Source organism: Colletotrichum phormii (genome assembly GCF_030913505.1).
Source record: "Colletotrichum phormii strain CBS 102054 chromosome Unknown BDP81scaffold_2, whole genome shotgun sequence".
NCBI classification, from domain to species: domain Eukaryota; kingdom Fungi; phylum Ascomycota; class Sordariomycetes; order Glomerellales; family Glomerellaceae; genus Colletotrichum; species Colletotrichum phormii.
Window position 1 is genome coordinate 351,672 of NW_026851444.1, and position 27,567 is coordinate 379,238.

Consider the following 27,567-nt stretch of genomic DNA (forward strand, 5'->3'; position numbering starts at 1 on the left):
TCCTATCCACTTTCCATCTCGACATCTCCTTCCTCTCTCTCTCCCTCTCTCCCTCCAGCGTCCACCTCAATCTACCTACGCCTACAACGTCTCTGACTGGTCAAGATCCAAGTCTGCACAGCACGGCGCATCCATTCGCAGCACTGCCAACGCCGCCGGCCTCCCAAGGAAGCAGCATCCCGCTCTCCCCGAGGGACGCGAATCGTCTACCCGATCCATATTCATATCCACCCACGGACTCTCCTGGCCACAAACATCAGACACTGGTTCCTGTGATTGACCCCCCGTACCATCGCAACCATGTCGTATAATCGTTTAGGCAAGTAACTTGGTCCCCTTCTGATATTGTCCCTTGGCGTCATTCATCCCACATCTTCCTCTCCCTCCCGCACAAAGCCCACGACCTGATTTGAGCCCAACAATACCCTACCCTATGGTCTTCGGTCAAATCATCTCGTCATCTGTCCCTGACCGCACTGTCTTTGTCAAAGAGCTTGCTTGTCCGGCGCATACTGCATCGAGAGAGTACGAATACGCACCTTCCGTGGCGCAAGCTTCTTTTCCTCACCCACAACTACCTGCTTCTTGCCTTCCTAATATCATACTTCCGAGTTACGGCAACTTGATTGTGTAGACGGCCAACCTAACCTTCTCTCCCCATAGACGACGATTACTACAACGACCGGATGGACCCCCGGTACCATCGTACGCCTTCGCCAGGCCAGCCGGCTCAGCATGGCTATCAGTTGGAGGACAACCCATTCAACAACCAAGCACAGCAAGGATACCACCAGCCTCCTCCTCAACATGTCGACGACCCGTATGGCCGTCCCAGCCCTCATTCTCAGCTTGATATTCCCATGGCGCCTGGCCGCTACGGCACTCCCAGTGATCAATTACAACTGAACGCAGCAGTAAGCAAAGCCCAAGACCCTTCCCATGGAACTACACTAACAGACGTTTGCCAATAGCACTCTGTTAGCAACTTGAGCGGGTACGATACACCAGTCAACCATGGCGACTATGGTGTCAACCCGGAAGCGCATCATGACGCCTACTATAACCAGTCTTACGAACCTTCACCCCACGATCCTGCACACCCTTACGATCAACCTACTGGATACAACGAGTTTGACGACAACAGGCCAATGCTGCCCCATCAGGACACTGTGACCACCGATGGAGGATACCAGGACAACCCGACACCACAGCCAGCTGGAGGAGGTATCAAGAGGTGGAAGACCGTCAAGCAGGTTCTGTTGTACCGCGGAAACTTGGTTCTCGACTGTCCCGTGCCCCCAAGACTGCTTAACCAGCTTCCTCACGGCGAGCGTGACGAGTTTACCCACATGCGCTACTCCGCAGCCACTTGCGATCCGAACTTCTTCTACGACGACAACTTCACACTGAGACAGAGGCTGTTCTCCAAGCCGAGACATACGGAGCTTTTCATCGTCGTCACCATGTACAATGAGGACGAAATCTTGTTCGCGCGGACAATGATTGGTGTCTTGAAGAACGTCGAGTACATGTGCAGCCGGAAAGAGAGCAAGACTTGGGGCAAGGATGCCTGGAAGAAGATTGTTGTCTGTGTCGTCAGCGACGGTCGTGGCAAGATCAACCCAAGAACGCGAGCGCTGCTGGCCGGTATGGGTGTCTACCAGGAGGGTATCGCGAAGCAACAGGTCAACGGCAAGGATGTCACGGCCCACATTTACGAGTACACCTCCCAAGTCGGCATGACGATCAAGAATGATGTCGTCACCCTGGTTCCCAAGCAGCAGCCCGTTCAGATGCTTTTCTGCTTGAAAGAGAAGAACTCGAAGAAGATCAACTCCCACAGATGGTTCTTCCAGGCGTTCGGCCGCGTTCTTGACCCCAACATCTGTGTTCTCATCGATGCCGGTACCAAGCCCGGTGGAAACTCCATTTACCACCTGTGGAAGGCTTTTGACCTCGAGCCCATGTGCGCTGGCGCTTGCGGTGAAATCAAGGCTATGTTGGGAACTGGTGGAAAGCACCTTCTCAACCCCTTGGTGGCAACGCAGAACTTCGAGTACAAGATGAGCAACATTCTTGACAAGCCTTTGGAATCCGCCTTTGGCTTCATTTCTGTGTTGCCCGGTGCTTTCTCAGCCTACCGCTACGTTGCTCTGCAAAACGACAAGAACGGCCAGGGTCCATTGGAGAAGTACTTTGCTGGTGAGAAACTTGAGGGTGCCGGCGCTGGTATCTTCACATCTAATATGTACCTCGCCGAGGATCGTATTCTCTGCTTCGAGCTTGTCACGAAGAGAAACTGCCATTGGATTCTACAGTACGTCAAGTCTGCTACCGGCGAGACTGACGTGCCGGATACCGTCACGGAGCTTGTCCTCCAACGTCGTCGTTGGTTGAACGGTTCTTTCTTCGCTGCCATCTACGCTATTGCCCACTTCTACGAATTCTTCCGGTCCGATCACTCCATCCTGCGAAAGCTCATGTTCTTCATCGAATTTGTTTTCAACACGATCAACATGATTTTCGCATGGTTTGCCATTGGTAACTTCTTCCTGGTCTTCAAGATTCTTACGACGAGTTTGGGCGAGGACAACTTGCTTGGTAGGACCGGCGAGATCCTCGGCGTCGTCTTCACTTGGCTCTACGGAATTTCACTCATGACTTGCTTCGTTCTCGCCATGGGTAATCGTCCAGCCGGTTCCGGTGCTTACTACATCACGATGGTTTACTTCTGGGCGCTTATAATGATGTGAGTATCATCTGAGTGATTATACGGAGACAAGTTTACTAACATATTCATAGCTACCTGTTGTTTGCCGCTGTGTTCATTGCTGTCAAGGCTATTATCGCTGATGTCAACGGCTCGAACGGCTTCAACGTCAGCGACCTTTTCAAGAACCCGGTCTTTTACACCCTCATCATTTCCGTCATGTCGACTTACGGTATTTGGTTGATTGCTTCGCTGCTCATGTTCGACCCCTGGCACATGATCACCTCATTCGCGCAGTACATGCTCCTGACGCCTACCTACACCAACATTCTCAACGTTTACGCATTCTGTAACACTCATGATATTTCATGGGGTACAAAGGGTGATGACGGCGTCGAGAAGCTGCCTACCGTCAGCACCAAGGATGGCTCAGGAAAAACCGATCTTCCCGATGAGGCTGATCTCAACGCCCAATATGAGCGCGAGCTCAAGGTCTTTAGCGCCAAGTACGTTCAGGAAGTTAAGGCCCCTACGGACTCGCAAAAGGCCGAGGCTCAAATGGACTACTACCGTGGCGTCCGTTCCGTTGTAGTGTTGGCCTGGATGATCTCCAACTTTGGCCTTGCTGCCGTTGTTCTTAGTGCCGCTGGCCTGGAGAGGATAAGTCCCACCGCCAGCAGCACCGACGACACGGACGGCCGTGCCAACATCTACATGTCGGTCGTGTTGTGGTCAGTGGCGGGTCTTTCGTCTTTCAAGTTCATCGGCGCGATGTGGTTCCTCGTCGTCCGCATGTTCAGAGGTGTATGATGGCTGGTGGATACGAGCATTATGTGTAGCGGGGATGATTACTTTTCTGACGACTTTTGGTTTCGTGAGCATTATACCCACCCCTTTCTTTCGGGGAAGAGGGCTATGTGGATGGCGAACACGACTTTGGGGAGAGTTTCCGAACTTCCCCATCATGTTTTGAGTACGATCACGGGGTTGGATGTAACTCTAATGACTTTTGCTTTTTTTGTTACTGCTATGCATTTCTGTACTTGTTCACCTCCTCTATCCGCTCTCTCTTCCCGCCCTTTACCGCCCCCGCCGTTTCTTGTTGCGTTTCAGGCTCTCTGATATTACCATGGAACCGCCTTCATTGGAGTTTCTTTTTATTCATTCTTCTGCATGTCTCTTAAGGTTCCACATCGTTCCACCGCCCTTGATGGGTGGTGATGATGATGGATCTTGTTGGACGCCCCTCGGCGGGGTAGGGAAAGGGGCATTCTCGGAAGGGGGGTTGTGGTTTAGAGGCAGGTTGGTATAGGTCAGGGCAAGTTCTGAAGAAAATGATGATGAGACAATAAAATAGAACACCCACTTGATATGAGAATGTGCAATCAGTTTGGACTTTGTGATTTTGCATGTGTGAAATGGAAAGAGGTATTTGTGCATCAGTCTACAGAAATGAGAAAAGAATTGTATTTTGAATCAGTCCACGGTGTAGTTAGTCCTTTTCGAAGAAAATCTACACGACAGTCTCCCGAGGCATGATGAGCAGGTGAGGTATTCAAACCCTTCAAGAGCCAACGAACGGGTTTCCTATTTTTGAGTTCACTAGCAAGGTCTTTGAAAGTTCAAACAGGACCCCCCTGGTCTACCGTAGCAATTCTCGAGGGAAACTCATATATCCCTTGCTCTCTCACTTCATGACGGATCATGGCAATAAAAAGTCACCAGTCATAAGTATATCGTTGAACCAATTTGGGAATCGTATTTACTGCTTTTTAAAACCCTCAACCTTATATAGCCGCAGCGTGGCGAAGAAAATGAGAAGCCAAGGGCCACCACAAACTCTTTCAATAATATGAGCCTTTCAAGTCCCGTGACAATGACCGCCACTCTACGAGGCCACCTCCTTACCGAGCCTCTCGAGCTCCTGCTTGATAAACTCGTCGGCGTTGAGAATCTCCGTGCTGCCGTACACCACCCTCCTCCTCGCGCGGTCGCCGCCCGTCCGCTCAACCCACTCCTGCAGGTTGCCGTACTCGTCCATGCTGCCGCCGCCGACGGTGAAGACGACCGCCTCGGAGAAGCCCTGGCGACGCTGGCCGAAGCTGGCGCCCGTGCCTGCGCCGGCTTGGCCGGGCAGACCACCCGGTGCGGAGGAGCCGCCGGCGCCGGCGCGGATAGCGCTGGGCGGGGGCATGGTACCGCGGGCGTTGGCGGATCGGGGATCAAAGTAGAGGTAGTTTTCCGTCTTTGCGATGGCAGAGCTGGCGGCGGTGGAGGGGTCCATGATGGACTCGACAATCTTGGTGATTGTCAGGTCGCGGTTGGCGGGGAGGAAGTTCTTGATGCCGCCGATAAGGGACTCAAAGTTTGAGGAGAGGCCGGTGGGGACGCCGCTTTCCTTCAAGCGGTCGGTGAGGCGGTTGGAGATGGAGGAGAAGCGGCCAAAGATATCGGAGGAGCCGGCCTGGTTTGTCGTGGGGTTGGAGATTGTGGTGAGCTGGGTCATCTTGGTGGTGGCGCGGACTCTGAGAGCGTGGGTGGTCAGTAACACAGAGCAGAGCAGGTGTTGATTGTCATGCCAGGGGTAACTTACTGTCGAATGTACGGGAGAGAAGTTGTGTCTGCGCCGCACTCTGTGAGAGCTTTCTCGAAGCCTTCCCACTCCGCCCTGCTGACGTCTTGTTCAGTGCTCAGGTACCAGATGACGAATAATCTCAGCTTGTCGACCGGCTCGTCGCCCTTTGCACTGTCCTTGATAAGCTCCAGTATCTGAGCCTTGGTCTGCTTCGCGGCACCCTCTTCGACTTGGAAGAAGTTGTCAAGTTGCCGGTTCTTGATGCCGGTTAGTAGTGCCGCCAAGATATTCATGTGCATGTCAAGCACAGCCTTGCGCTCGCGGAGTTCTGGTAGGAGGGTAATGGCCGCCTTCAAGTGTTGCGCGCTGGCGCTGGTATCATTCTGTAGGTCCTCCAGGTCTGTCACTCCCGTCTTCTTGGTGACTGCCGCCGCGTCCTCCTTATATCTCGTCAACTCGGCGTCGATATCCTCGGCTACTTGAGGGAACGGCACAGCCGCGTTCTTGGTCCAGAAGAAATCGCTCGCCGTCAAGTCGTAGGCCTTCTTGGTGTTTCCCTTGGCAGGGTTGTTCTCGTCTATGGGCGTCTCTATCGTGATTCGGTTCAACTTCATATTCAAAACATCGTGGACCAGTGATTGGTAGGTCCAAGAATGGGAAAGCATGGGTATTAAATCGACGTTTCGGTCGAGAATGATAAGGACAGGTCGTGACTGTGGCGTTCCTGCCGACGCCGGGCGGGCGCTTGAAGAGAAAAGGTTTTCTTTGGAATTGAGAATGTGATCGCGAAGCTTTCGGTCAAGCTTGGCAGAGATCATTTCCGCGGCAGCGCCCTTGGGGCACCGGATGATGGGAATGACGCCCATGGTGACGATGACGCTGAAGAGGCCGCTGACAATCCGGTCCACCACCCTGTCCAGCTCCTCATCGTTCGTCGTTGCGCTGTTCAGTGCCCAGTATGTGTGGTCTCGTTGCATACCCAGATTGAAAAGATCTGGCTCGGCAACGATGAAGTTCAGATACTGATCCATGAGTCTAGCAATGTTGTCCGATGTGCCGGCGGTTATCGTCTGCTCCGCAAAGTCTTCAAGCAGCGGTCGAGGGATGGAGGATAAGAAGTTCAGGTATGCGGGAGTGTATAAGCCCCTTTGGAGATCGCCGGTAATGTGTTGGAGGTTCTGCGCCGTAGGTTCGAGGAGGTAGATGACCGGTACGTCGGGAATAGCATGTCTAGATGCTCCAATGTGCCTGGATTCACGTCAGTAGGATACTGGGCTCTCGAGACAGGCGGCCATACATGTGCATCGTAATTCCCAGCCCTCGCAGATCGCTGACCCGGAGAACACTACTGATGACATCACGGCCGAGGTCGTCGAAAACGAGGACCTTCCACAGGGGGTCACCATCCGAGGTGATGATTGCGCCCGTCGGTCCAAGTGCGCCGCCGTTGGTTTGAGGGTTTTCGGTGTCATTATCCGAGTAGGAGTCGTTCAGGCTGAGGAGCTTCTTTAATGCGGCTTCAGGCTTTATTAGCTTCCATGCTCCCTAGAGAACATGAGCGCAACAGGTTATGCGACGTACAGATCTGGCGATCGCGCAGTGAGTGGCCCTTCGCTGCCATGACGATGGTGGGGGAGCTTTGCAGCTCTAGCTAGCTTGGGAGAGCTGTTGCTGCCGCAGGAGGCTTGTTGATGGGTTATACAAAATGAAACTCAGAACTGGAAATTGCTATCGAACGTATATGCTACGCCTTTCAGTCAATCGTTCTCCGTTGTCGCGTTGTGCAATCGAGGTTGACGTCTTGCTGTTGCGACAGACAGAGAGGTACGTACACTGCTCCAGCATCGGTGTCCTCAAAGTGCCGTCAACTTCGAGCCACATTTCCTGGATGATTCCGCTGACCTGCCCTGTGCTTGTGCCCGCTGAAGTGGATACCTTGGTACCTGCCTTGCACGATGTCATGGGCCGGCACTACTGAGCCTCCGTGATCCGACGGGCGGTGAGAGCCCAGGGCAAGTGCCAGGAGCGAGACTGGGCTGGGAGGAACCTAACTGAGTTGCAGCTGCCGACAGAGGCCTGTGGCTAAAAAGGTGGTGCAGCGCGGAACTGGGAAGGCACGAGGGCCCTGTCCAGTCACAGCCAAGGCAAGTCAGGTCCGTCCGTGGCCCCTTCCAACCTGGAAAGTGTTGGCGGTTGGCCCCCTCTGGCTCGGACCCACCTCACAGTCATGCCTAATAAGTGTGGCCACAAAGTGACCTTCCCGCCTCCCTTTGGACAGGCCACTGCGAAACAATGACCAGCTTTTCCTCCTCCGCAACGACAACTCATCCCGCTTCTTCCTCCTTCAACATCAGCACAACAAGTCATCGCCAACCGCACGGAAAATAATCGACAGGAAGACGCGTCGGAAGGGCCTCTGGCGAAAACTCTGAGCGACTCTGGATTTTCATTTTCCGGAACTTTTGAAGGCGGCATCAGGCACTTAACTTGCCTGTTTGATTGTTGCCTCCTAGGCTTACCGCGATCGCTCCATTTCGTTCCCTTCTTTTTTGTGACAGTCTTCGCTCCCCCTTCTCTTCGGGCAGTCGACGGTCATGTTGTAATTTGCGCGACCTTCATCAAATCTACGCTGCGAACCAGGTTAAGGTCGCGAAGCCAGCTCTTCTTCACAAGGCAAAATAACTTGCGCTGAACAGAGACACAAGAATTGCAGGGTATGATACACTTCTCCCCCCCAAGCCAACCTCACGTTTGTCCCCTTTCCCACGCTTCCCAATCCCTCCCCTTCCCCTCAATCAACCACTCATCTGTCCAACACACCGCCATCATGATGAGCGCGATTTCCATCAACATCATCCGGTCACCATCCACTCCCCAATGGAGATACAGACATGGCAATGTTTGTTTGAGTGAAAATTCTTGATGAAGCCTTGGCGTTCGAACTCAACCCGCACTGGACTTCTGCAGCGATAAATTTGCAAAGTCGGAACAGATCAGGGGCAGACGCAGACACTACGCGCGTGGAAATGTGGACAAGGACACGAGTAAACCTCATGTTTAAAATGTTTTGCAAAGCAGAACGCCTTGTTCCGCGGCGCGGCGGGCATCGGCTGGTACATCCCCATGCAAAAAGGGATACATGAGGGCCAAGAGCAAGCAGAACGGGCAATTCAGACGACTCAGCTCCTCTCAGAGACACTTGTCGATATTGCGAAGCGTGGCTTTCATCCTCCACACCTTCATCTTCGCACCCATCAATCTCACTCATTTCGACTTCGCCATTCAAGACTTGCTGCGCAAGTTGCAGACAGACGGGAAGCTGGATTGGGTACAGAGGCGGGTCTACGGGCAGTGCATCTGACCTTCCCCTACCTTACTTCGAAGTGCGCTGTCTCGGGCCTTGGACCTCCACCACAGCGGACGGTCGGCAGGATGTAGCCCACTGGAAACAAGGGACCACCCAACACCTTCTGTCCACCTCAACTCAGCTCGCCTTCACCACTCGCCGTCGGCTAGGAGACAGACAAATCACGCTGGAAAACAGAAACACTGAGAAAAGGACGTCTGCCATTGAAGCCAAATCAATCATCTCCCGGCGCGGAGCCAATTTTCCGCTGCAAATCAATCAAACGTCCATCACCCATCAATCACGCAACCCAGGAGAATTGCCAACAACCTCTTCAATGCCCTCCATCTCCAACCTCGCAAGAGGGCGATCCTTCCAGCATCTATAAGTGCTCTTCAGAAGCTGGCCTCTTCTCCAGTCCAGCACCACCGCTCGCGCTTCCAGGGGTTTTCCAACTGCGCCTTCTACGGGCACCAAATCGTCAAAGGATTTCACTACAGACCGAGTGGTCGCCAAAGATTCCGCACTTCTACAAGTCAATCTCACATCAACACTCCATACACAAACCATACACGCAGCCTTGCCATACCCATGCCGTTCCTGATTGCTAACCAACTTTTACAGTCCTCTCCAGGCAAGAGACAACACGATCGCCCTCCATCATTCCCCTACCATCAGAATTCTGTGTCTTCGGCGCATTCACCACACCACAATCCCTGCCGCCTCAACGCATTCAGACTAGTGCATTCCATCCCTCACCCGCTGCCACATCAAGGTAAGCTGCAAGCCCACAGCCGGTAATTAGCCGTCCCGACCCCGCTCTTTTCCACTTCATGTTCCTCGACAGCAGTCTTTGCTGGGAGAAGTACCTTTGAATATTCCATTCCACCCAACGAACCTTAACTTCTACCAAACTCTTATCTCCACCCCACCTCTTGAAAGAGTTTCTTTTCCCATACCCCAAACGCTTCCATCCCTGGCAGCCCCCAATCAGCGTCTCACTCGTCTGATCACCCTGCTGCACGGTCAAGCTAGACCGCGTGCCAAAAGTAGTGCACCTCCATCGGACAGATGCTAATTGGCTCCAGCTGTGCAGTGCTCTCCACCAATGATTGCATGAGGATTTCCTAAACTTCATCGTCTCTCAGTGCGTCTTCTTCCACAACGGAGGAAGAGGCCGATATAATGCAAAACTGGCAACAAAATGGCCAGACGGGTTCTGCTCAAGGTCACAATAATATGTGGTCGGGCTCATATGCGTTCCCTGATGGATCCAACCAGTTCGATGCCACCCAAAATTGGCAGCATCAAATCCCTAACCAAAATGCTTTCCCACAACTTGCCCCACGGGGCGGAGGCAACACCAACGAGAATAATCTCTATGCTTCACCACATCAAGGCCATGCTGCTGTAGCCAACGACCACAACGGCATGTCAACATTGAACCACGGCAACTTCCATGGTGGCCATGGCCAATTCTCTCTTGACACTGCTTACACAGACGCTGGCCAAGAAGACACTTTGGCTAGTCTAAGTGAATTTCCCCAAGACTTATACGGCCAGCCAAGCAAAGCCGATTTCAACAACGCCAACATCGACAATCTCAACCATGGTCATACGCCTGACTTTACACAGCAACAATTTCAGTACAACGGCCAGGCGAACCAGCTGTTCAACGGAAATGTTTCCCAGTATACCGAGGCTCAACTCATGCCTCAGCATGGTCACCAGTCCCAGGCACAGCTACAGCAGCGCTTCGACTCTGTTCCTCAGTCTTTCTCACCCGCTCCTCAGGGCTATGTTCCATCACCTCAACAACATCAGGCCCAGCCTGAGAGAGTCTTTTCTCAATCACCTCATCCCTTTCAGGGGCAGCCGCCTCGTCAACAAAACAGCCAGGGATTTTCCACTCAGACGCCTCCGCCATCTTTCCAACAAACCCAACCGCCGCAATATCAGCAGAGCAAGTTTGTCCCTCAGCAAATGTCCTATGCTCAGCCTGTAGCAAGATCGCCTTTTCAGCCCGTTGCTGCAAGGCAGATGCCAGGTCAGGACTCGGCACCTCAGCCATCCCCACAACCCCAGCAACAACAGCCCATACATCAGGCCAAGTCAGTGCCTTCACCAGCACCAGCTCGTCAACTTCAGCCACAACAGCCGCAGCCGCAGCAGCAGCAGCAGCAGCACAATCAACAACAACATCATCAGTTGCAGCCATCACAACCCCAGCTCATCGCTGCAGCACCAGCTTCTCAACCCGGGACGCCTATCATCGACCCTGCACTACAACCTGAGCCGGCGCCGCAGAAGAAGCGCAAGCGTGTTGTCAAGAAGGAGCCTGAACCTGAACAAGCCGACTCCCCTGGCGATGCGACCGTTAAGAGGGGAGAAGATGGAGAAACACTGGTCTTGCCTTCTAGTACCGAGGAGGAAATGGCTCTCCTGGCACAATTCAAGAAACGCAACGCCACGTCCAAGAAGCAATTCCCTCCCATCCCCGGAGCTTCGTATCTTGTTGCTACTGGCTCAGCCAAGTTGATCCCGCCCAAGAGTTACGACCGACTCGCGCCTCTGGTCGCGTTGCCATCGCCCAATGGAAGACGCATTTTGCCCGAACTCCGTCCCGATCTTCCATGCGAGATTCAAGGGAGATTCATGGAAAATTACAGGCCATCCCCGAACTTTGTCGGAAAGCCGGATGACCGCGAGACAGAGGCAAGACCCCTCATCGAGCAGTATCAACGTGAGATGACGAGCTTGGGTGTTCGGCGACCTAAGTACGCCGACTACCCCTTCGCCTTCCAGGAGCAGCTCAAGGCCGATGAGGCCGCCAAATCTAAAGCCCAGAGAAAAGCTCGGAAGGAAGAGGAAGAAGAACGCAAGAAACCCATCCGTCCTGAAAAGCGGCCCACAGATCCCATTGAGGGTGCTGTTTGGGACATCCTCGGCATTGTTTACATTGATCCTTCCGCGACCAGAACGAATGCGCTCATTGCTGGCGCCGTTCAGTCTCTGGGTGAGTTTTTTATCAAGCTGAGATCAGAAACGAACCGTTTGAAGCAGGAACTCGACCAAGCAACCAAGGAGAAGAAGCCTGAGAAGGAAATTTCAGAGTGGAATAGAAAGCTCGACGTCAAGAAGGAGACCTTCACTCGAGTTTGCGAAGCGGCAGCTAAGTACGGCGATGAGGCCGTGCTGGAGAACTTTGGCGGCCATCAGAAGGGTATCTTGAGTCTGGTCAACATGTTGATAGGCGCCATAAAGGCTGGGGATTTCAGCGGACCTCTGCCCAAGGCCCTTCTTCGATTCATGTCGAACATCAGCATGTTCAAGAAAGTTACGGAGGCTGTCAACTTTGAGAACGTGCGGAAGCGCCTTGCTGACAAGGGCGATGCTGAGGTCAAGGAATTGGTCCGTACGATAGCGTCGAGGATTAAGAAAGACACAGAAACAGCCAATGGGGTCGACATCAAGAAGACAACGCCGGCTGCTCCTGTCAGCAAAGTCATCAAGCCGGCCGCCAAGCCTATTGATGGCTCTCCTGCCAAGAGAGTCCGTGATGAAGACACCGATTCTCGCGTCACCAAGAAGATAGCCGTCGAGTCAACAACTGGCGGCATGCTAGGCAACAAAATCGGTGCCAAGTCCACAGGCGGAACTCTGCTATCCAAGTTTGGTGCTGGTGCAAAGCGACCAACGACTACTCTTGCCAACAAAATTCGGGCACCTAAGCCAGTTGGGACAAGAGACGCTCCCAAGGGCGAGCCTTCGAAATCCGACGGACCCAACACGACCACGCCCATGGATGTCGATAAGAGGCCAGCAGCGTCCGCGGCTAAGCCCGAGTCGAGGGTGTCTGCTGTCAAAGCTGCCGTCTCCAGCGGCTCCTCTTTGTCCAGCATTGCCTCTCTACTTGACTCCATCACCGCGCCTAAGCCAGACGGCCCCTCAACACAGGCGAAGGACTCGAGCAAGAAAGATATTTCGGAGACACCCGAACAGAAGGCAAAGCGACTTCGCAAAGAGGCCCGCCGTCATCTACGTGTCAGCTTCAAGCCCCCTGAAGAGCTGGTGGAGATTCGTATTTTCACCAAAGAAGTCGCTGAAGGCGAGGATAATATGACCAAGGACGCGGCGGATGACCGATCTGAGGGAATGATGCTCAAGCAGCGTAATTACAATGAGGACGATGACGAGGAGGACGAGTTGCCAGAGAAGCCTTGGACCATGCCGGCTCTCGCCGACCTTTCTGGAATCCCCGAAGACATTCGCAACAAGTCTTACGTTACTCGTGGTGGCAACGTGACTTTCCATACAGAGGAACAGAAGGCCATAGAGGAGCGGGAGAAGAAGGAGCTAATGGTTACCTACATGGATATTTCAGACATTCCGCCTACGCCAAAGTCTCCTGCCCCCGAGTCTGCGACACCCGTCAGCAATCCCGAGGGCAAAATCTATCAGCTGCCGCAGGGTGAGCCGAAATACGACGAGATCCACAAGCGCTGGAAGGAGACACAGACGTTCGGGTGGGAAGCGGCACAATACTATGCTCGCAAGCGTCTCGATGCCAAGGACGACCCTGGTGCAAAGCTCAACTCAATTCTGGGCAACCTCAAGCCAATTGCCCCGGCCGTCGAGCCCGAGCCGTACAACATGACACCGCCCAAGGAGAACGCGCAGCCAATCATTCCTCCCGCAGCGGAAATGCAGCCTGTTCCGGCAATTCCTTTCGACGACAAAGTCAACAGTATTCTGACATCGGACGAGGTACAGAACTGGCGGGACTCCAACCCTTTCAACTCGGCTGCCCCCCAGACTCATCGACGCTACGATTATCCCGATCCAACCATTCAAGCAGCCGCCGACCAGGTCGAAGAGGCGGCCGAGACTTTGCGAGGACTGCCATACCCGGCGACTAGTCCGCCAGCATACTTGGCGAACAACCAGGAGAGAACGAGGGAGTGGTGGGCCGGATACCAAAAGGATGTTACGACAAGAGCCAAGAAGGAGGCAGAAGATGCAGCTCGCAACGCGCCCCAGACCGAGGCCCAGGCTCAGCAGCCCGCCGCGCCTGAAACTCAAGAACAACAGTGGGCAGCTTATTATCAGCAACAGCAACAGTACGCCCAGTACATGGCCATGCTACAGGGTGGGCAACCAGCTCAACCAGCTCAACCAGCTCAACCAGCACCTGCCCCGGCCCCTGCGGCACAGCCCGCACAGGACTTCCAGCTTCAAGCGATGCTCGCCCAAATGGGACAACAGCAGCCAGCATCACAAGGCAACCAATATGGCCTCAACCCATCAGATACTGGTTACCAGCAGCTGATGATGCTCGCGCAGCTTCAGCAACAGCAACAGCCTCAGCAGCAAGCATCGCCTCCGCCAGCTGCTCCACAGTCTCCGCCTGACCACGATACCAACTCGTACAAGCCTCCTCCTCACCTTCAGCGCCAGCTCGTAGACTACAGCGACCAGAACAGCAGAGACGAGTTTGAGCATCACAGTGGACGCGAGCGGGATAGGGAACGCGTTCGTGATCGTGAAGGGAAGGGTAGCAAGCAAGGCAAAGGCCGCAAGGGCAACGCTCCTGGCGGTGCCACGCTGGCTCCTCATCGCCCTGTCAATCGTGCCCTCATCGGAACCAAGCCTTGCAGCTTTTGGCAGCAGGGCAAGTGCGCTAGAGGCGAGAAGTGCACTTTCAGGCACGACAACTAAATCCGCAAACGCCCTGCGGGTTCATCATGTACATGCCAGTCATATTTGGCTGGATCGGGGGGGACAGGCCCCCAGTTTTTCTTTTGTTGTAATACTCGCCGAATAGGAGAGGCGAAACACGAACTCGGGATTTGTCCCATGAAACGGAGATAGGGGGGGGGGGGGGGGGGGGGGATAAGGATGACAGCCTGAGGACTGTGACAGGGCAGAAGTCCTTTTTTATTTTCATGTTTGTCGGCATAGCATTATCAGGAACTGGGGTCTAGCATTTGCATCAACGAAATCGTGGATCATGGAAACAGGGACGGGGTCTTGAGGAAACATGCATAAACAGGACTAGGCGGGGAATTTTTGAGATGATCATTGTCGCGGACAAACTTCCATGTGCCGCTTTGCCTGGGTCTCTATTGGACCTGGCCAACCACCACCTTTGTACACTAGTTACCCTCGATTGTCCGTGAATGACAATACCTCCAATATTGGCTGTGTCCCTTATGTAAAATGAGTGAATGTGAGTAAGTGCAACTGAAAATTTGGGTTTTAGTTCTACGGCTTTGCCTTGGCTCCTTCTTCTTGGAGGAGAGCGCAATCCCCATGATGGTTGCAAATTGCAAGCTTCCTTGGGGGTTGTCTTGATTTTAAGTTTTTTTCTCTTTTAGATGCTTGGGCATTTCAAAAAAATCTGCATAGTTTTTTGTCTGCCTTTCAATGTCTAGAAAAGCTCACTCGGTGTACCTTAGATGGGACTTTCAACCCCATCAGATAACCGCTGACCTCAAGGAACATCCCAAGCGGCTGACAACACCACCAACGCGGCATGCGTGAGAGGCTCGAGTTATGGCAGCACCACGGATATATTACTGAATTAGTCTCTATTTCTTGTTGCTCTGGCGATATTAGATATGGTGACTATGCGGTGCTCACTTACTAGGGAGACGTGGCTAGGACGTTGCTAGTTACGGAGGCAATTCGAAGCGGGGGCTCTCACTTGGTATAAAAACATCAGGCATAATCTATAATCGGGCTCTCTAGCAGCCATGTGGTTATGAAACCTTTGGTGAAGGATCATTGAGTGACGAAGTGCCCTGAGGCCTACAGCCAGGCATACACTCCTAGTCAAGGGACACAAAGAGAAAATCTCACTTCGCCTACTCTGATAAGCCTCGCTCGACAAACTGAAACCATATCTCATCACCAGTTCTCAGCTTTCATACCCTATTCCGCATCGAATATCTCACACCAGATAAGACGCTCTGGTGTAAAGCATGCTATAGGGCTTGAGCCACTGAAGCCGCTATGTATAGCAAGGAAATGACTGAGTCCCTTCTTGGGCTCGTCTAAGGACCATGTATAAGACAGGCCCGAGTCCAAGTCTAGTCCCGCGCAGCGAAGCTGAGCAGAGTGCAGCTTTAGAGAGATGATCATCCCTCAGAGGCAAGAGGATTATATAGTTAACCGGTGATGTCCCTCTCTTGGATCTTTCTTACAAGCGTAATACCTGGGAAATCTCGCAGACAGGAGACCGCCGCTGGTCCCCTGGATTAGATTTCAACCCACAACGTAAATCACTGCACATTCATCACATCCATCACACCAAGCAGGCAAGGCGAAACGAAGCTTCAAGTCAGGTACACAATTTCCTTTGATAATGTACTACAATTCCCCTATTCCTCCCAATATAACTTCTACAAGCTGTACTTTTTATTCGAGTCTTCCACACACTCTCTCTCTCTCAGTCGTCACCTCTCAGTACCCCCTCTCTCAATCCTCACAAACCCGCCCTCCTAATGAGGTACGGAGAGCAACAACATCCAGCAACCTCGAGAGGAAACGAGTGAAGAAGGGTAAAATAAGGACCAAAAACAACAAAATACATGATCCCAACGCCGAGCCCAAAGAGCAATGCTATGCCTTACCTTATCTTTTTGTGTCGCTACGCGAAACACCCAACGCTCCGTCACATTTTGTCCGTCACACACTGACAGACACATACTTTCTCTCCGTCTAGTATAAAACTCAGACCAAATAACGGAGGGCTAACAAAAACAAAAAGACATGCTATGGCATTCTTCCATAATCCTTTTCTTCATTGCGTTTCCATCATTTGCCTCATTTGTTGGCAGACTTGTGGGCCTCCAGAGCACTTGCCAGCGCCTTGGCGAAATCCTCCGTCTTGACTTGCACCATCCAGGTCTCGAGGCCGCTGCCCGTCTCGTTCGAGGTCGTGAGCTTGACGTACTTCTTGTCCGCCTTGTACGTCTCGGCAGGCAGAACGGTGCGGTTGAGCACGACGTGCCCGCGAGGCTCCGCGCGCAGCAGCATGCGAACCGCGCCCGTGTTCTTGTGCTTCAGGATACGGAGCGGGCCGACACCCTTGGTTGACCAAGGGCTCTTGTTCTTGGGCTGATCGTCGCCGCTGTCCTTGTCTTCCTCGGACCCGGCCGGAATGAACTTCATAATCTTTGCTCGGACGTCGTGGAGGATTTCCTCGTCTTCCTCGCCAGGTCCACCCTCAGTAAGCTTGAGCTGCTCGTGAGGCTTGCCATCAGCATCGTCGCCTTCACCACCGGCGGCCTTATCGGCTTCCGCAGCCGGCTCGGGAGTACCAGTGGCAGGAGTCGTAGCTAGACTCGAGGCACCGCCAAAGTTGAAAGGCGAGTTTGTGCCAGTAGTAGAAGCCCCCGCTGGGGGCTGCAGGTTACCGAACATGCCGCCAGAGGGAGGCTGGGCAGGCTTGGCACCAAAGAGGCTGCTCGTGGGTGCTGAGGTCGACGCTCCAAACAGCGGCTTCTGAGACGCAGGTGCCTGAGCATTGGCAGCTCCGTTAGAGGCACCGAAAGCAAAGGTGGGAGTCGAGGCAGCAGGCTGAGCGGGAGCGCCGCCTCCAAAATGGAAGGGGGTGCTGCTTGCCGGCGCAGGCGCAGGCGCGGACGAGCCACCGCCAAATTGGAACGGTGTAGAGCTGTTGGAGGGCGCGGAAGATCCGCCGCCACCGAAGTTGAACATGCCACCGGCCGAGGGCGCAGGAGCAGAGCCCGAGCCGCCGCCATTAGCAGATGCGAAGGGGTTGTTGAAGCTCTGGCCGCCACCACCACCAGCGCTGAAGGTGAAGGATGAACCGCCTCCAGAGCCGAAGCTTGGAGGGCCGCTGGAGCCACCGTTTGTCTGAGGTGCAGGCGCAGCGCCGCCGAAGGGGTTAGCTGGAGCTGCACTATGTCCACCAAAGTTGAACATGCCACCGGATGGTGCGGCCGGGGTGGAGGGAGCGGGAGCGTTGAACGGTTTCTTCGCTGGCGGCCCATCCTGCTTCATGGGGCTGCCACCAAAGGGAGACCCAGCGGATTCCGTCGGCTTGCTGGCGCCGAAGCTGAAGGCAGGAGCCGCAACGGGCATGGGAGCGAACTGCGGGACCTGGGAACCCTCATCACTCGCCTTTGCACCGAACAGGTTCGAGGTGCTCGGCGCGGGTGGCTTGGCACCGAAAAGGGGGTTCGACTGGAAAGGAGTCGAAGTGCTCGATGTGCTGGCGCCGAAGAGGGGCTTAGCCGGTTCGGCGGCAGGTGTTTCTTGAGGCTTGTTGCCGCCAAAGAGTGTCGATGACTGCATGACAGAGCCCGCAGGCTTGTCTTGAGAACCAAATAGGTTGGAAGCCGGGGCGGCGGGCTTGGGCTCTTCCGCCTTGGGAGCGGAGGCACCAAATGCGAAAGTCGGCGCGGCAACCGGCTTAGGAGCTGCCTCGTCCTTCTTAGGCGCCTCGAACGGCTTCGATTGGAAACCGGAGAAGCCGCCAAAGGGAGACTTGGAAGGGCGCTGTGAGTCGTTTTCCTTATCCGACTCCGCGCCCTTGTCCTCCTCGGGAGCAGACCGCTTCTCGGCCTTAGGCTTCTCGTCTTGCTTCGGGGCGCCGAACAAGTTGGATGCAGGGGCAGCAGGAGCGGCAGGCTTAGCACCGAAAATGGAGCTCGATCCGTTTGTGGACGCACCGAAGAGTCCATTGCTAGGCGCAGGGTTGGCATTGAACTTGATCGGTGAGTTGGGGTTCCAGGTAGCGTTAACCGGGGCCGGACCAGGCTCCTTGGCCGGGGCGAAAGCTGGCTTCTCAGGAGCCGGCGCCGGCTCTGCCGAGTCCGCGCGGAGAGGCTGTCCATTGTTGCCCTTAGTCACGCGGTCGAACAGACTCTTAGTTCCGGAAGGAGTGGTCTCCCGGGCGTCGGATGAAGTGCTAGAAGGAGCAGTCGCGGCGCCAGCAGAGAACAGAGGCTTCTTAGCACCAAAGAGGTTGGAGGCCGGCTGACCCAACGGGGTTTCGGCACCACCACTAGCGGCAACGCTGGGTTCCGCCTCGTCATCGGAGTCGGTCTCACTCTCTGCATCGGCCTCCACACCGCTGTTCTTTGCCGAACTAGCATCAGACAAGTAACCGAAGATGTTGGATGCCTGGGCAGGCTTGAGCTGTTTCTCGAAAACGGAGCGTGAGAGGTCGTTGTTACCGGCCTTGGGTGCTGCTCCGAAGAGGTTGCTGGGCTTGGCCTCCGGAGCCTTGGGAGCAGGGGCGGGGGCAGCCTTGGGCGTCGAAGAAGGGCCTTGGTTGTTGGCAATCTTTTCAAACATGCTCTTGGTAGCCGAGGGCGTCGAGGTAGACTTCTGCAGCTTGCTGGGCTGGTTCTCGTCCGACTCATCCTCGACAGTTGCCTTTCTCTTGTTCTTGACCGTAGCCGGGGTCGCTGGATCTTCCTCCTCTCTGTCCACAAGACGCCTCTTGTTATTCTTGTTGGGGGAAGCGCTCGAAAGGGCCGCGTCCTTGGGAGTCAGCTGGTCTTCAGCCTTGCGCTTGGAACGGGTAGTCTGCCTGGACGGGCTAGCATCGGCAGCTTCCTCCTCGGGCTCAGGCAATCCATGTGCGGTCCTCCACTTCTTCAAAACCTCCTCTGAAGGCTTGACGTTCTTGAACTCGTACAGGCCATATCTGAGCATAATCAAGCTCCGGCTCTTTTCGAATTCCTTTGCAAAGTTCATAATGTTGAGCTTCCAATCCTTCTTGTTGAAGATCTCGTTGGCGGCATATTTCAGACGACGAAGATCGAGAACGCAGAACAGCTGACGACGCTGCAAATCATCGTACTCGGCCGGAACCAGGTGGCTGAGATACTGATCGGCGTACACTGTACCCTTTGCTTCGAGCTCAGGGGGGATATCTCGCGCGAGAACTTCGCCAGACAGCTCGGGAGGCGGGGAGGGGATGCGCATCTGGAAGAGATCGGCCGACGTCGACTTGGCTGCCATGCCGCGAGGGGTCGCCTGTGCGATATTCTCTCGATAGACCTTTTGAGAAGCCGGGGTCGCGCCGGGCGCGAAGACCTTCTTGGCGGTGCTCGCAGGCAGGCTCGGAGCGAAGGGGGTAGTGTTGGAGCTCGCGCTAAGGGTAGAGGAGCGGAAGAGGTTGCTCGCGGTGGAGATGGTGCTTGTGTTGAGGTTGCTCGATGGCATGGGGTCGCGGTTCAGGACTCTCTGCGATGGAGCAGTCTTGGGGGTGCCCAGTCGCTTGTTCGGGTTCAGAGGCGAAGCTTGGTAGCTCCGGTTCGCGAATTTGAGCGACGGGCGCGGGCGCGGGGTGCTGTTTCTTTGATCCATAGTGATGGGCGGCGACCAAAGAATCGATTTCGGGATTATAATTAGTCGTTGATGATGGAGTTTGCGCCGGTCGACTCGGTCTCGGAGGGAGAGTCGCGTCTCGATTCACGCAGGATTCGCAGACAAAGCCAGGCGGGCGAAGAAAGGAAAGCAGGCGCAACAGCGAGAAGCAACTGCTAAAGGGTGGATGCGATTGGATAGAAAAAAAAGTCGAGAAAGGTGGAAGTGTCGACAGCAGCAAAACGCGATGGCGCAGCGATCAAGAAGGTGATGCTGAACAGCGCATCAAAGACGCCTTTTGGTGGTAGTCTGGCTGCAAGAACCACACGAAGATTTTGGTGCTGGATGATTTTTGGTGTGGCTCGACCGGGCGACGGGTGACGGGGCCAGCTATTGGGAAAAAAACCAGGCCACGGTGCAGGGGGCGCGAGCACGGTCGGGAAAGAGTGGGTCTCGTTTTCTGCCGTCACTCAACCTCAGGCCAGCGTCACCGCCCTCGATTGGTTGCACTTTACGGGTGACTTAAGTGAAAAGGAAGTGGCAGGTGCGACTGCGACTGCGACTGGGCGCTTCTGGTTGGTGGTCGGCGCTTGCAATTTTTCCTAGGGCGTTCCCCAGACCCGGTCTTTCCTCAGGTCCCGCGTCACGATCCTCTAGCTTTAAACCAGTCGAACGAATGGAAGCCACGATCACTACGTACTCCGTACCTACCCAGAGCCAAGTGGTACCTTCTCAATGAACCTAAATCCGACGGAGCATCTGCTGGCCCAGGCTTTTCTTGAGTCTGCTGAGTCAGCCTACGCTATTATCACCGAAGCAGATAAGACAGGTGCAGTGCTCGAGTGCAACACACACCTTCAAGTCGGCTGCACTCCTGACCCCTTTGCATGCCATATGTTTGGCTGGTGCGACTGCGACACTGAAACCAGGGGAACACGGTTCCCCAAAACGGACGGCGGCCTTGCTCACGAGTCGCTGACGAGTATCAACACCCTGTAGCTTGAGTGGCCCATTTAGAACCCAGTCGAGGTGGCTTCGAGGAAATCCAATTCATGGGTATGCATATCCGCAACAAAGTATCGACTGGTCATCGCAAGCTTGAGCTCCGTACGGATCACGGTGTCCAGTCAACCGGTTGCTAGATCCGGCTCACCACGGCCGGAGAGTGCACGTGAAGATGGCGGCGCCGGTGCTCCGACCCCAAATGGGCCTCCTGACTCGGGGCGGCAATACTCGGGAATTCCACCATCTGAGGTTCAGCACCGTTGACGCTGAGGTCGAAGCCACGGAAGCAATTATTATCTTTTACGGGAGCACGCGTATCGGACATCCGTCGAATGAATCTGCCACTTATACACCGTGCTGACCTATTTTCTCCGGTGCAAATAAACGCTCTCTCCCATAATGAAGGAATTTGCACGTACTGGAGTGTCCCGCTACGGAGACCGGTCTTGCATGCTGTCACATGCTGTTCCCCGTTGCGTACAACACCATGAACCGAAAAACACAAGTGAAGTCTACCACATTTCCTGCAACTCCTCAAATGAAGAGCCGGTCAAATTCACTGCGATGAACGACTGTCAAGGTACTCATTGATTGATCATAGTCTCATTTCCTACGGCAACGCTACGTTTGGCGCGCATCCAGGGCCAGCACTACTTGCTGGCCCGACTGGTAGGTTATGGTACAGGGTATTACCGACAACGCAATATCCATTGCGACACATTTACAACTTGGCCTTGGACTGGGCCTTCTTCAGGATGGGCTCCATCCTGGTGGCCTTCATGACGTCGCCCTTGATCTTGAGCTTGCCGGACATGAAAAGCTTCTGAGCGTTGGCCTTGCCCTGGACGAGGTTGCCAAAGTCGGCGTCGGACAGAGACAGGGCGACTTGTGTCGACGTTAGCGAAGGTTCAACGTGAGGAGAGCAGCGCGACGCCGCGCCGCGCCGCGCTCGCAGGAGTAGTGACATACCAGTGGGCTTCTCGCCGGTGCCCTTGGCGACTACGCCCTTCTCCTTGAGGTCAATGTGCCAGCTGTCGGTCTCGCCGGCAGAGTTCTTCAGGGTGAAGGCGAAGATGGCGTTGCCCTGCTTGATGGCATCCTTGCGGTCGGGCTCGCTGGAGCCGAGCGCATCGTTGATGGCGTCGAAAGCGGCGGAGGAGGGGAACTTGTCTGTAGAATCGCAGCAGAGTCAGCGCCGGGTGCGATTGAGACCGAAACCGAGACATCCTGGTAGGAGGCTAACGTACCGTTGGTGAGACCCATTGTGATTATAGGATAGATATACTTGATTTAGATGATGTCGAAATGGTGTGTATTATGGACAGCTGGCTGTGATAGATCGCGAAAGATTACCGAAACGTGGGGGAGGGACTTGGGAAAGTTTAAGTACTGAACAAAAAGGTGTCAACGGTAAGCCGTGCGTCGGAGGTTGGGGTCGTCGGACGGAGGAATAAAGAAACAGAGAGGAAGGGAGGCGGAGTGATGGAAGCTACTTTGCTAAGCGCACCTCAGCAATGACGCTCAGTCGTCGCATGTGAACCTCGGCGATTTACCACACACGGCAGGGCGTCATGTGCCCGCGCGTGTCCTCAGCACCTACCAAAAGTACGAAGGCACCTACCTTCCTTACCTTATCCCCCAGAAAGGAAAGAGTGGGCCATTCTCCATGGTCCATGTCCATGGAAGGAACCCGACGGTCAACCCCAGCCAGGTGCAGCCAAATGCATCAGCACCCCTGCACATATTCTACAGTACCTGTGTGGAATTCATCTTCCACTCCCGCACGCTTTATGCCAGTTCCATGTTCATGGGGGCCGAATGGCGCATTGGGCCGCTGGAGAAACGCACCGCGGTAGCGCGAACGGAGACTCGTGGATGCTTCGCTTCGTCATTTACGGCTACTTCGACCTTCGAGGTATCAGCACTCCGTACCTTACCTTTTCCATCATGAGGAGTTCACGGACTTGGCGGGCGGCCACAATCGAACCGAGCACAGGCGCTGCCATGACGGGACACAAGCGCACCCATTCGTTCTTCACCGCTTATCATCGATCGACCTTGACAGTTGGGTTCTAGAATGTCCATCATCAATACTGAATTACGAACGGTGACCAATGTGTCCCAGCCACAGCGCCACAGAAGTCTTGTTTGCCTTCGTTCTCACCATGCGATGCCCACAACCGTGTTGCACGACCTCGACGCCACAGCGTGCTCCAAGTCTTCATACCTGATACCGGCGCTGGACAGTGACAATGGTCCATCGAGACGCTGATCCCATTATTGCCATGGATCTGGTTCCGGTCCTGGCCAACGACTGCCTTGAGCGCCTTACCGGTTACACGCCAGTAACACGTCGCAAGGAACAATCCCCGTTCTTCAGCGTGCTGAAGCTAGCGTTCGTCATGTCTCGCAGAGACCGAGGCACCAAAGAGAAACACGAGGGAAAGAAGAGTCGATCGAGGTCAACCAAAGGTCCGAACGAAACAAGACAGCGCAGACGCCGCAGACAAGGCAAGACATCCCGACTCTGTGGTTCCTTCTCTCCTCCGAAACAAGCTTCAGACGACCTTACAACCCCCGAATCGCATTTCGCATTCGGACTCAATTCATGCTCTGCTTCCCTGATGGTTCGCCACGATCTCTGATCGCAACCTTTCTCGTTGATGAGCAGTCAGATGCTGCAGATCCCAGCATTCATCCCAAGCTTTCTGACTTCCTCTTCAATCTGACAGCAGCCGAGGGAAGTCAAATTGGGATAACACCCCAGAAACCCCTGCTCCAAATTGGGCAGCACCAACGAGAACGAGTCCGAGTGCGGCGGGCTGTCATGCAGTGTGCATGATAATAAAGGCCGGGCATGCACCGAGATCCAGGCACAAAAGGGGACCTCGGCTCGAAGCTTCCATCGAAAGAGGCTGAAAGACCTCGCACGGCACGCGTTGATCAACGTTTCGGGAGTTTGGCAGTTCGTCCGACCCCGGCTTTTAGTCCTGTTTATACGTGTATACCATCAAGGTGCTGCTGTGTCGAGACAGGCCTCCTTCGTCCATTGGTGCCACAACATGCATGCCCCTGTCTGAACTTCAGGATGAGCCGTCTCCCGCTGCAGATCCGTTGGCCAAACCATATTTGGCAGAAAGTCCAAGTCAAAGCCACGCTAGCCACTGAACATACCACGATAGCGCAGCAGAAAGCCCCAATGATGCATCTCTAACATCCATCTATATGTCCGAGATCTTGTCCACCATGTGTAAGTTGCACAGCCATGTTCGTATCGTTCCCTGAGTCTACCGGCTGAGTCGGACTATACTCTAAGGTCGACTTTGGTGAACAAACAAACCGATTGAGGCGGAGAGAGAGAAGTAACACACATTACGGACACAACGATTGCATTTGTTCTCTACAGATGTCTGGTCGCGCTCCCGCCACCGCTTGTCTACTTGAACCAAGATCACGAGCTGTACAGGACAGCATACGATCGGCAGAGACCTAGTAAGTCGTCTGACCTGCGTTCGGCCAAGATTGCATGTGTCGTGCCCAAGGATCAAAACGGCGAGTTTGTTATGGACATGTTGTGGCTATTATTTGTTGACACTTGTCGTAGTCTTTTCCAACATTCGCTGTAGGCGTACTTGAGTTCCGACAAACACAAGAAACTTTTGCTTCTAGACATCTTTCCTTAGCTTCAGAACTAAGGATATGCGTCTCCGCCCGAGTATATACATGAAGTCTCAATTATATCAAAAAGACACCAAACAGCCTTCCCTAGACTTTCAAGCTGCCGAGTCTCGAAGATACGCGGCAAGGACACCTCCCCACCCGCCAGTGTTATCACTTGCAAACACCTCCCAGATGACGCCACCCGTCTTGTCATACAGAAGCGCGGTAGTGCTCTTGGTGCTCAGGCCGAACCAGTACGTCGACTTGGCGCCGTCGGCGTAGGCCTGGTTGGTCATGCAGTTGCCGCCTGTGTTCTCACACTGCGCGTTCTGCCACTGGTTGTCGTTCATCTTGTTGAAGAACACCCACAGCGCGGAGCCGTGGATCACCACCTTGGAGCTGCCCGTCATGTAGTGGCCCCACGACCGGTAGCATCGGTCGTTATTGCCTTGTCCCTGAGCCGCGCAGTTGCTGAAATCCGGGTCGCCGAAAGCTGGTTTGACGCTGTGTGTGAAAAGGGTCAGCCATCCAGGGTATCAACTACTTGGGCCAACGGTATGATGTTGTGGGAGACGGGGTTGACTCACGACCACGGGCTGGGCGCTCGCTGGGGAGTTCCCTCACCCTGCCAATACGCAGACTCCGTCTGCTCCAAGCTGATGTACACATTCTGCGCGTTGTGAAGGTTATACTGATACAAGACGCAGTGCTCGAAGCTGGTTCCCACCAGCCACGTGGGCTTGGTGCTCTCGATAAGCGCGCCTCTTCCGACGGCAATATTCTGCGCGGCGCCACCGTCGAGTGAGTGGTCCGCCACCCAGCCCCAGACGTTCTCGAGGTACGCGCTCGCCGTGGAGGTGACGTGCATGAGCGCGAAAGCGGCCTTGCACGCACCCGGGTCGGCGCCGCCGCAGTTTGTGTTGGTCAGCGAGTGCTTCGTGCCGCCGACGCGGAAGACGCTGCTCCAGATGCCGACGTCGCCGGGCCGCGCGCCGGCCATGTTGATCTGTACGAGAGTTGCGCCCTGGAGGACGTCGGCTACCTCTACCGTGATGTCGGTGATTTGAGCGACGCCCGTCTCGCCAGGGTTGCCGACCTTGAGGACGGGCTGAGGGTCGTCGGGGTTCCACCACTTTGAGCCGATGCCTATTTGCAGTCAGTCATCAATTTCGAGGGACTCCAGAGGTTCCAGATATGACCTACCGTTGATGATGCTCAGCGTCTCGCCGACCAGCCGCGTTCCTGGGGGAACGTAGATCGTCTCCTCGGTGCGGTAGATACCCTGCGGCACAAAGACGATCTTGCACCCCTTATACTTTTGCAAAATGGCATTGATGTTCGGCCCGTCATTGTGGCTGTTGTCGCCGTACACGGGGTACTGCGCATCGCCCTTCAAACTCACAAACTGATCCAGTGCATACTTTTCATACTGCGGCAGCGGCGCCGTAAAGTACTTGTCCCCGGACACCAGCGCAGCGGGCCGATCGATGGGGTACACCGTCCCCTTTTGCAAATTATTCGAGTTGACGTATCCCATGATCCACGTCTGCCCGGCCGGCACGGAGTCTTTTCGTAAGGTTGACCCATCGCTCGAGGACTTTACAGCCGCCGTGCTGCCGCCGGCGCCGACCTGGAAGTTGTCTAGGACGAGGGAGTTTTGGCCGTAGCCCGTCACGAGGTTGTTAACGCCGGCGTTGCAGGAGGATTCCACCTTGGAATCGACGACGGAGACGACGCCGGCTGTGTTGCGGCCCATGTCGATGCCAAAGTTGCAGTTGGCGAACGTGGCGCCCTGGACGACGGCGACGTAGACGTGGTCGACGGAGATACCGACGTTGCAGCCGTTGAAGGAGAGGTTCTTGAATTGGTATTGTTGGCCGTTGACTTTAATGCCGATGGCGCCGCCTTCGAATTGCTGGACGTATATTTGTCAGTTCTCGAAAGCGAGCTTCAAAATTTCTCATCCTGCCGGAGTCTTTTGAAAAATGAAACCTAGGAAGACTTACACAATCGCTAATCAAGATGCCAGAACCGCCCTGCGCCATAGTCACACCAACATGGCTCGAGAAATTCGGCATGCGCACTTTCACATTCGTCAACGAGCACCCCTGCGAGACGCTCCAATCGATGCCGACGGCCGCGACGCCCGTCCCAATCTCAGTGGTGTCGACCACCAAATTCCGCACCGCCATGTAAAAGTTCTTGGTCGCGGACCCATCCCCTTGGTGGGAATCGTAGCCGTTGATCACGGGGCTGCTGCCCAACGCCGGATCGGCGATGAGAACGGGCGGGTTGAGCGCGTCGCCGACGAGGTAGGTCGTCACGAGCATCTGGATCGGCTTCTTGATGCGGTACCGGCCGGGCGGGACGTAGATGTAGGCTGGGCGGGTTGTTACTGTGTTGCCTGTGCGGCTCCATGCTGTTGTTGTGTGTTGTGTCAGTTACATGATTTCATACCGTAGTGATTTGGAGGGTATATCGAAGCATTAGAGTAAGGTACATACCTTCAATGGCAAAGTTAAAGGCGTCAGACGAGTCCTGGACACCCGTGTTATCGGCGCCGTACTGGACTGCCGTCCGGTAGTACTGGTACGTGGAGTCCGTGCTCGTCGGCGCCGTGCCGTTGTGTCCGATGGCGGCGCGCCACCAGGTGGAGGGGTTGCCTTCTACGGGACCGGAGCATGTTTGTTGTCTCGAGTCCAGGACGGCGGCGGCGGCATCGTGGGGGTGCTGGTGCGGGTGGGCGGCGCCAATGCCTAAGAGGGCGAGGAGGGGGAGCAGCTTCATGATGGTGATGAGAGCTAGTCCCTTTTGAAGAAGATGGAAAAAGGTCCTCGAAGGGCGGTGATGGAGTGACGATTCTTTCTCTTTCGTCACTATTTCATCTTGGGGGAAATGGTCTAGTATTTTAATGGCTTGAGA

General features: G+C 54.7%; 7 protein-coding genes across 7 annotated transcripts; 2 read left to right on the forward strand and 5 right to left on the reverse strand.

Moving 5' to 3' along the window:
* Positions 1 to 686: 686 nt before the first annotated feature.
* On the forward strand, positions 687 to 3,520 carry BDP81DRAFT_445102 (chitin synthase I; the record flags this gene model as incomplete). Its single annotated transcript, XM_060591910.1, has 3 exons — positions 687 to 914; positions 972 to 2,749; positions 2,803 to 3,520. The coding sequence occupies 3 exons, from the start codon at positions 687 to 689 to the stop codon at positions 3,518 to 3,520; spliced, it is 2,724 nt and encodes a 907-aa protein (XP_060450250.1).
* Positions 3,521 to 4,598: 1,078 nt separating this feature from the next.
* BDP81DRAFT_364831 (Sec1 family protein) lies at positions 4,599 to 7,210 on the reverse strand (the record flags this gene model as incomplete). Its single annotated transcript, XM_060586497.1, has 4 exons — positions 6,867 to 7,210; positions 6,583 to 6,802; positions 5,304 to 6,533; positions 4,599 to 5,235 (listed from the first exon to the last, which is right to left on the reverse strand). Exons 1-4 carry the CDS (start codon positions 6,904 to 6,906, stop codon positions 4,599 to 4,601), a joined length of 2,127 nt encoding a protein of 708 aa, XP_060450251.1. The 5' UTR covers positions 6,907 to 7,210.
* A 2,158-nt stretch (positions 7,211 to 9,368) lies between these two features.
* BDP81DRAFT_79497 (uncharacterized protein) lies at positions 9,369 to 14,500 on the forward strand. Its single transcript, XM_060596287.1, has 2 exons — positions 9,369 to 9,406; positions 9,720 to 14,500. Exon 2 carries the CDS (start codon positions 9,817 to 9,819, stop codon positions 14,347 to 14,349), a length of 4,533 nt encoding a protein of 1,510 aa, XP_060450252.1. The 5' UTR covers positions 9,369 to 9,406; positions 9,720 to 9,816; the 3' UTR covers positions 14,350 to 14,500.
* A 1,461-nt stretch (positions 14,501 to 15,961) lies between these two features.
* On the reverse strand, positions 15,962 to 20,369 carry BDP81DRAFT_415205 (uncharacterized protein). Its single transcript, XM_060589434.1, has one exon. The coding sequence runs from the start codon at positions 19,978 to 19,980 to the stop codon at positions 16,459 to 16,461; it is 3,522 nt and encodes a 1,173-aa protein (XP_060450253.1). The 5' UTR covers positions 19,981 to 20,369; the 3' UTR covers positions 15,962 to 16,458.
* A 441-nt stretch (positions 20,370 to 20,810) lies between these two features.
* On the reverse strand, positions 20,811 to 21,390 carry BDP81DRAFT_415207 (uncharacterized protein). The gene has a single exon (XM_060589435.1). The coding sequence runs from the start codon at positions 21,308 to 21,310 to the stop codon at positions 21,119 to 21,121; it is 192 nt and encodes a 63-aa protein (XP_060450254.1). The 5' UTR covers positions 21,311 to 21,390; the 3' UTR covers positions 20,811 to 21,118.
* Positions 21,391 to 21,564: 174 nt separating this feature from the next.
* On the reverse strand, positions 21,565 to 22,449 carry BDP81DRAFT_415208 (SCP-2 sterol transfer family protein). The gene is made up of 3 exons (XM_060589436.1): positions 22,233 to 22,449; positions 21,955 to 22,155; positions 21,565 to 21,870 (listed from the first exon to the last, which is right to left on the reverse strand). The coding sequence occupies exons 1-3, from the start codon at positions 22,246 to 22,248 to the stop codon at positions 21,707 to 21,709; spliced, it is 381 nt and encodes a 126-aa protein (XP_060450255.1). The 5' UTR covers positions 22,249 to 22,449; the 3' UTR covers positions 21,565 to 21,706.
* A 2,309-nt stretch (positions 22,450 to 24,758) lies between these two features.
* Positions 24,759 to 27,432, reverse strand: BDP81DRAFT_308381 (pectate lyase superfamily protein-domain-containing protein; the record flags this gene model as incomplete). The annotated part of the gene is made up of 5 exons (XM_060583454.1): positions 24,759 to 25,149; positions 25,233 to 25,791; positions 25,849 to 26,560; positions 26,652 to 27,064; positions 27,150 to 27,432. 5 exons carry the CDS (start codon positions 27,430 to 27,432, stop codon positions 24,759 to 24,761), a joined length of 2,358 nt encoding a protein of 785 aa, XP_060450256.1.
* Positions 27,433 to 27,567: the final 135 nt, after the last annotated feature.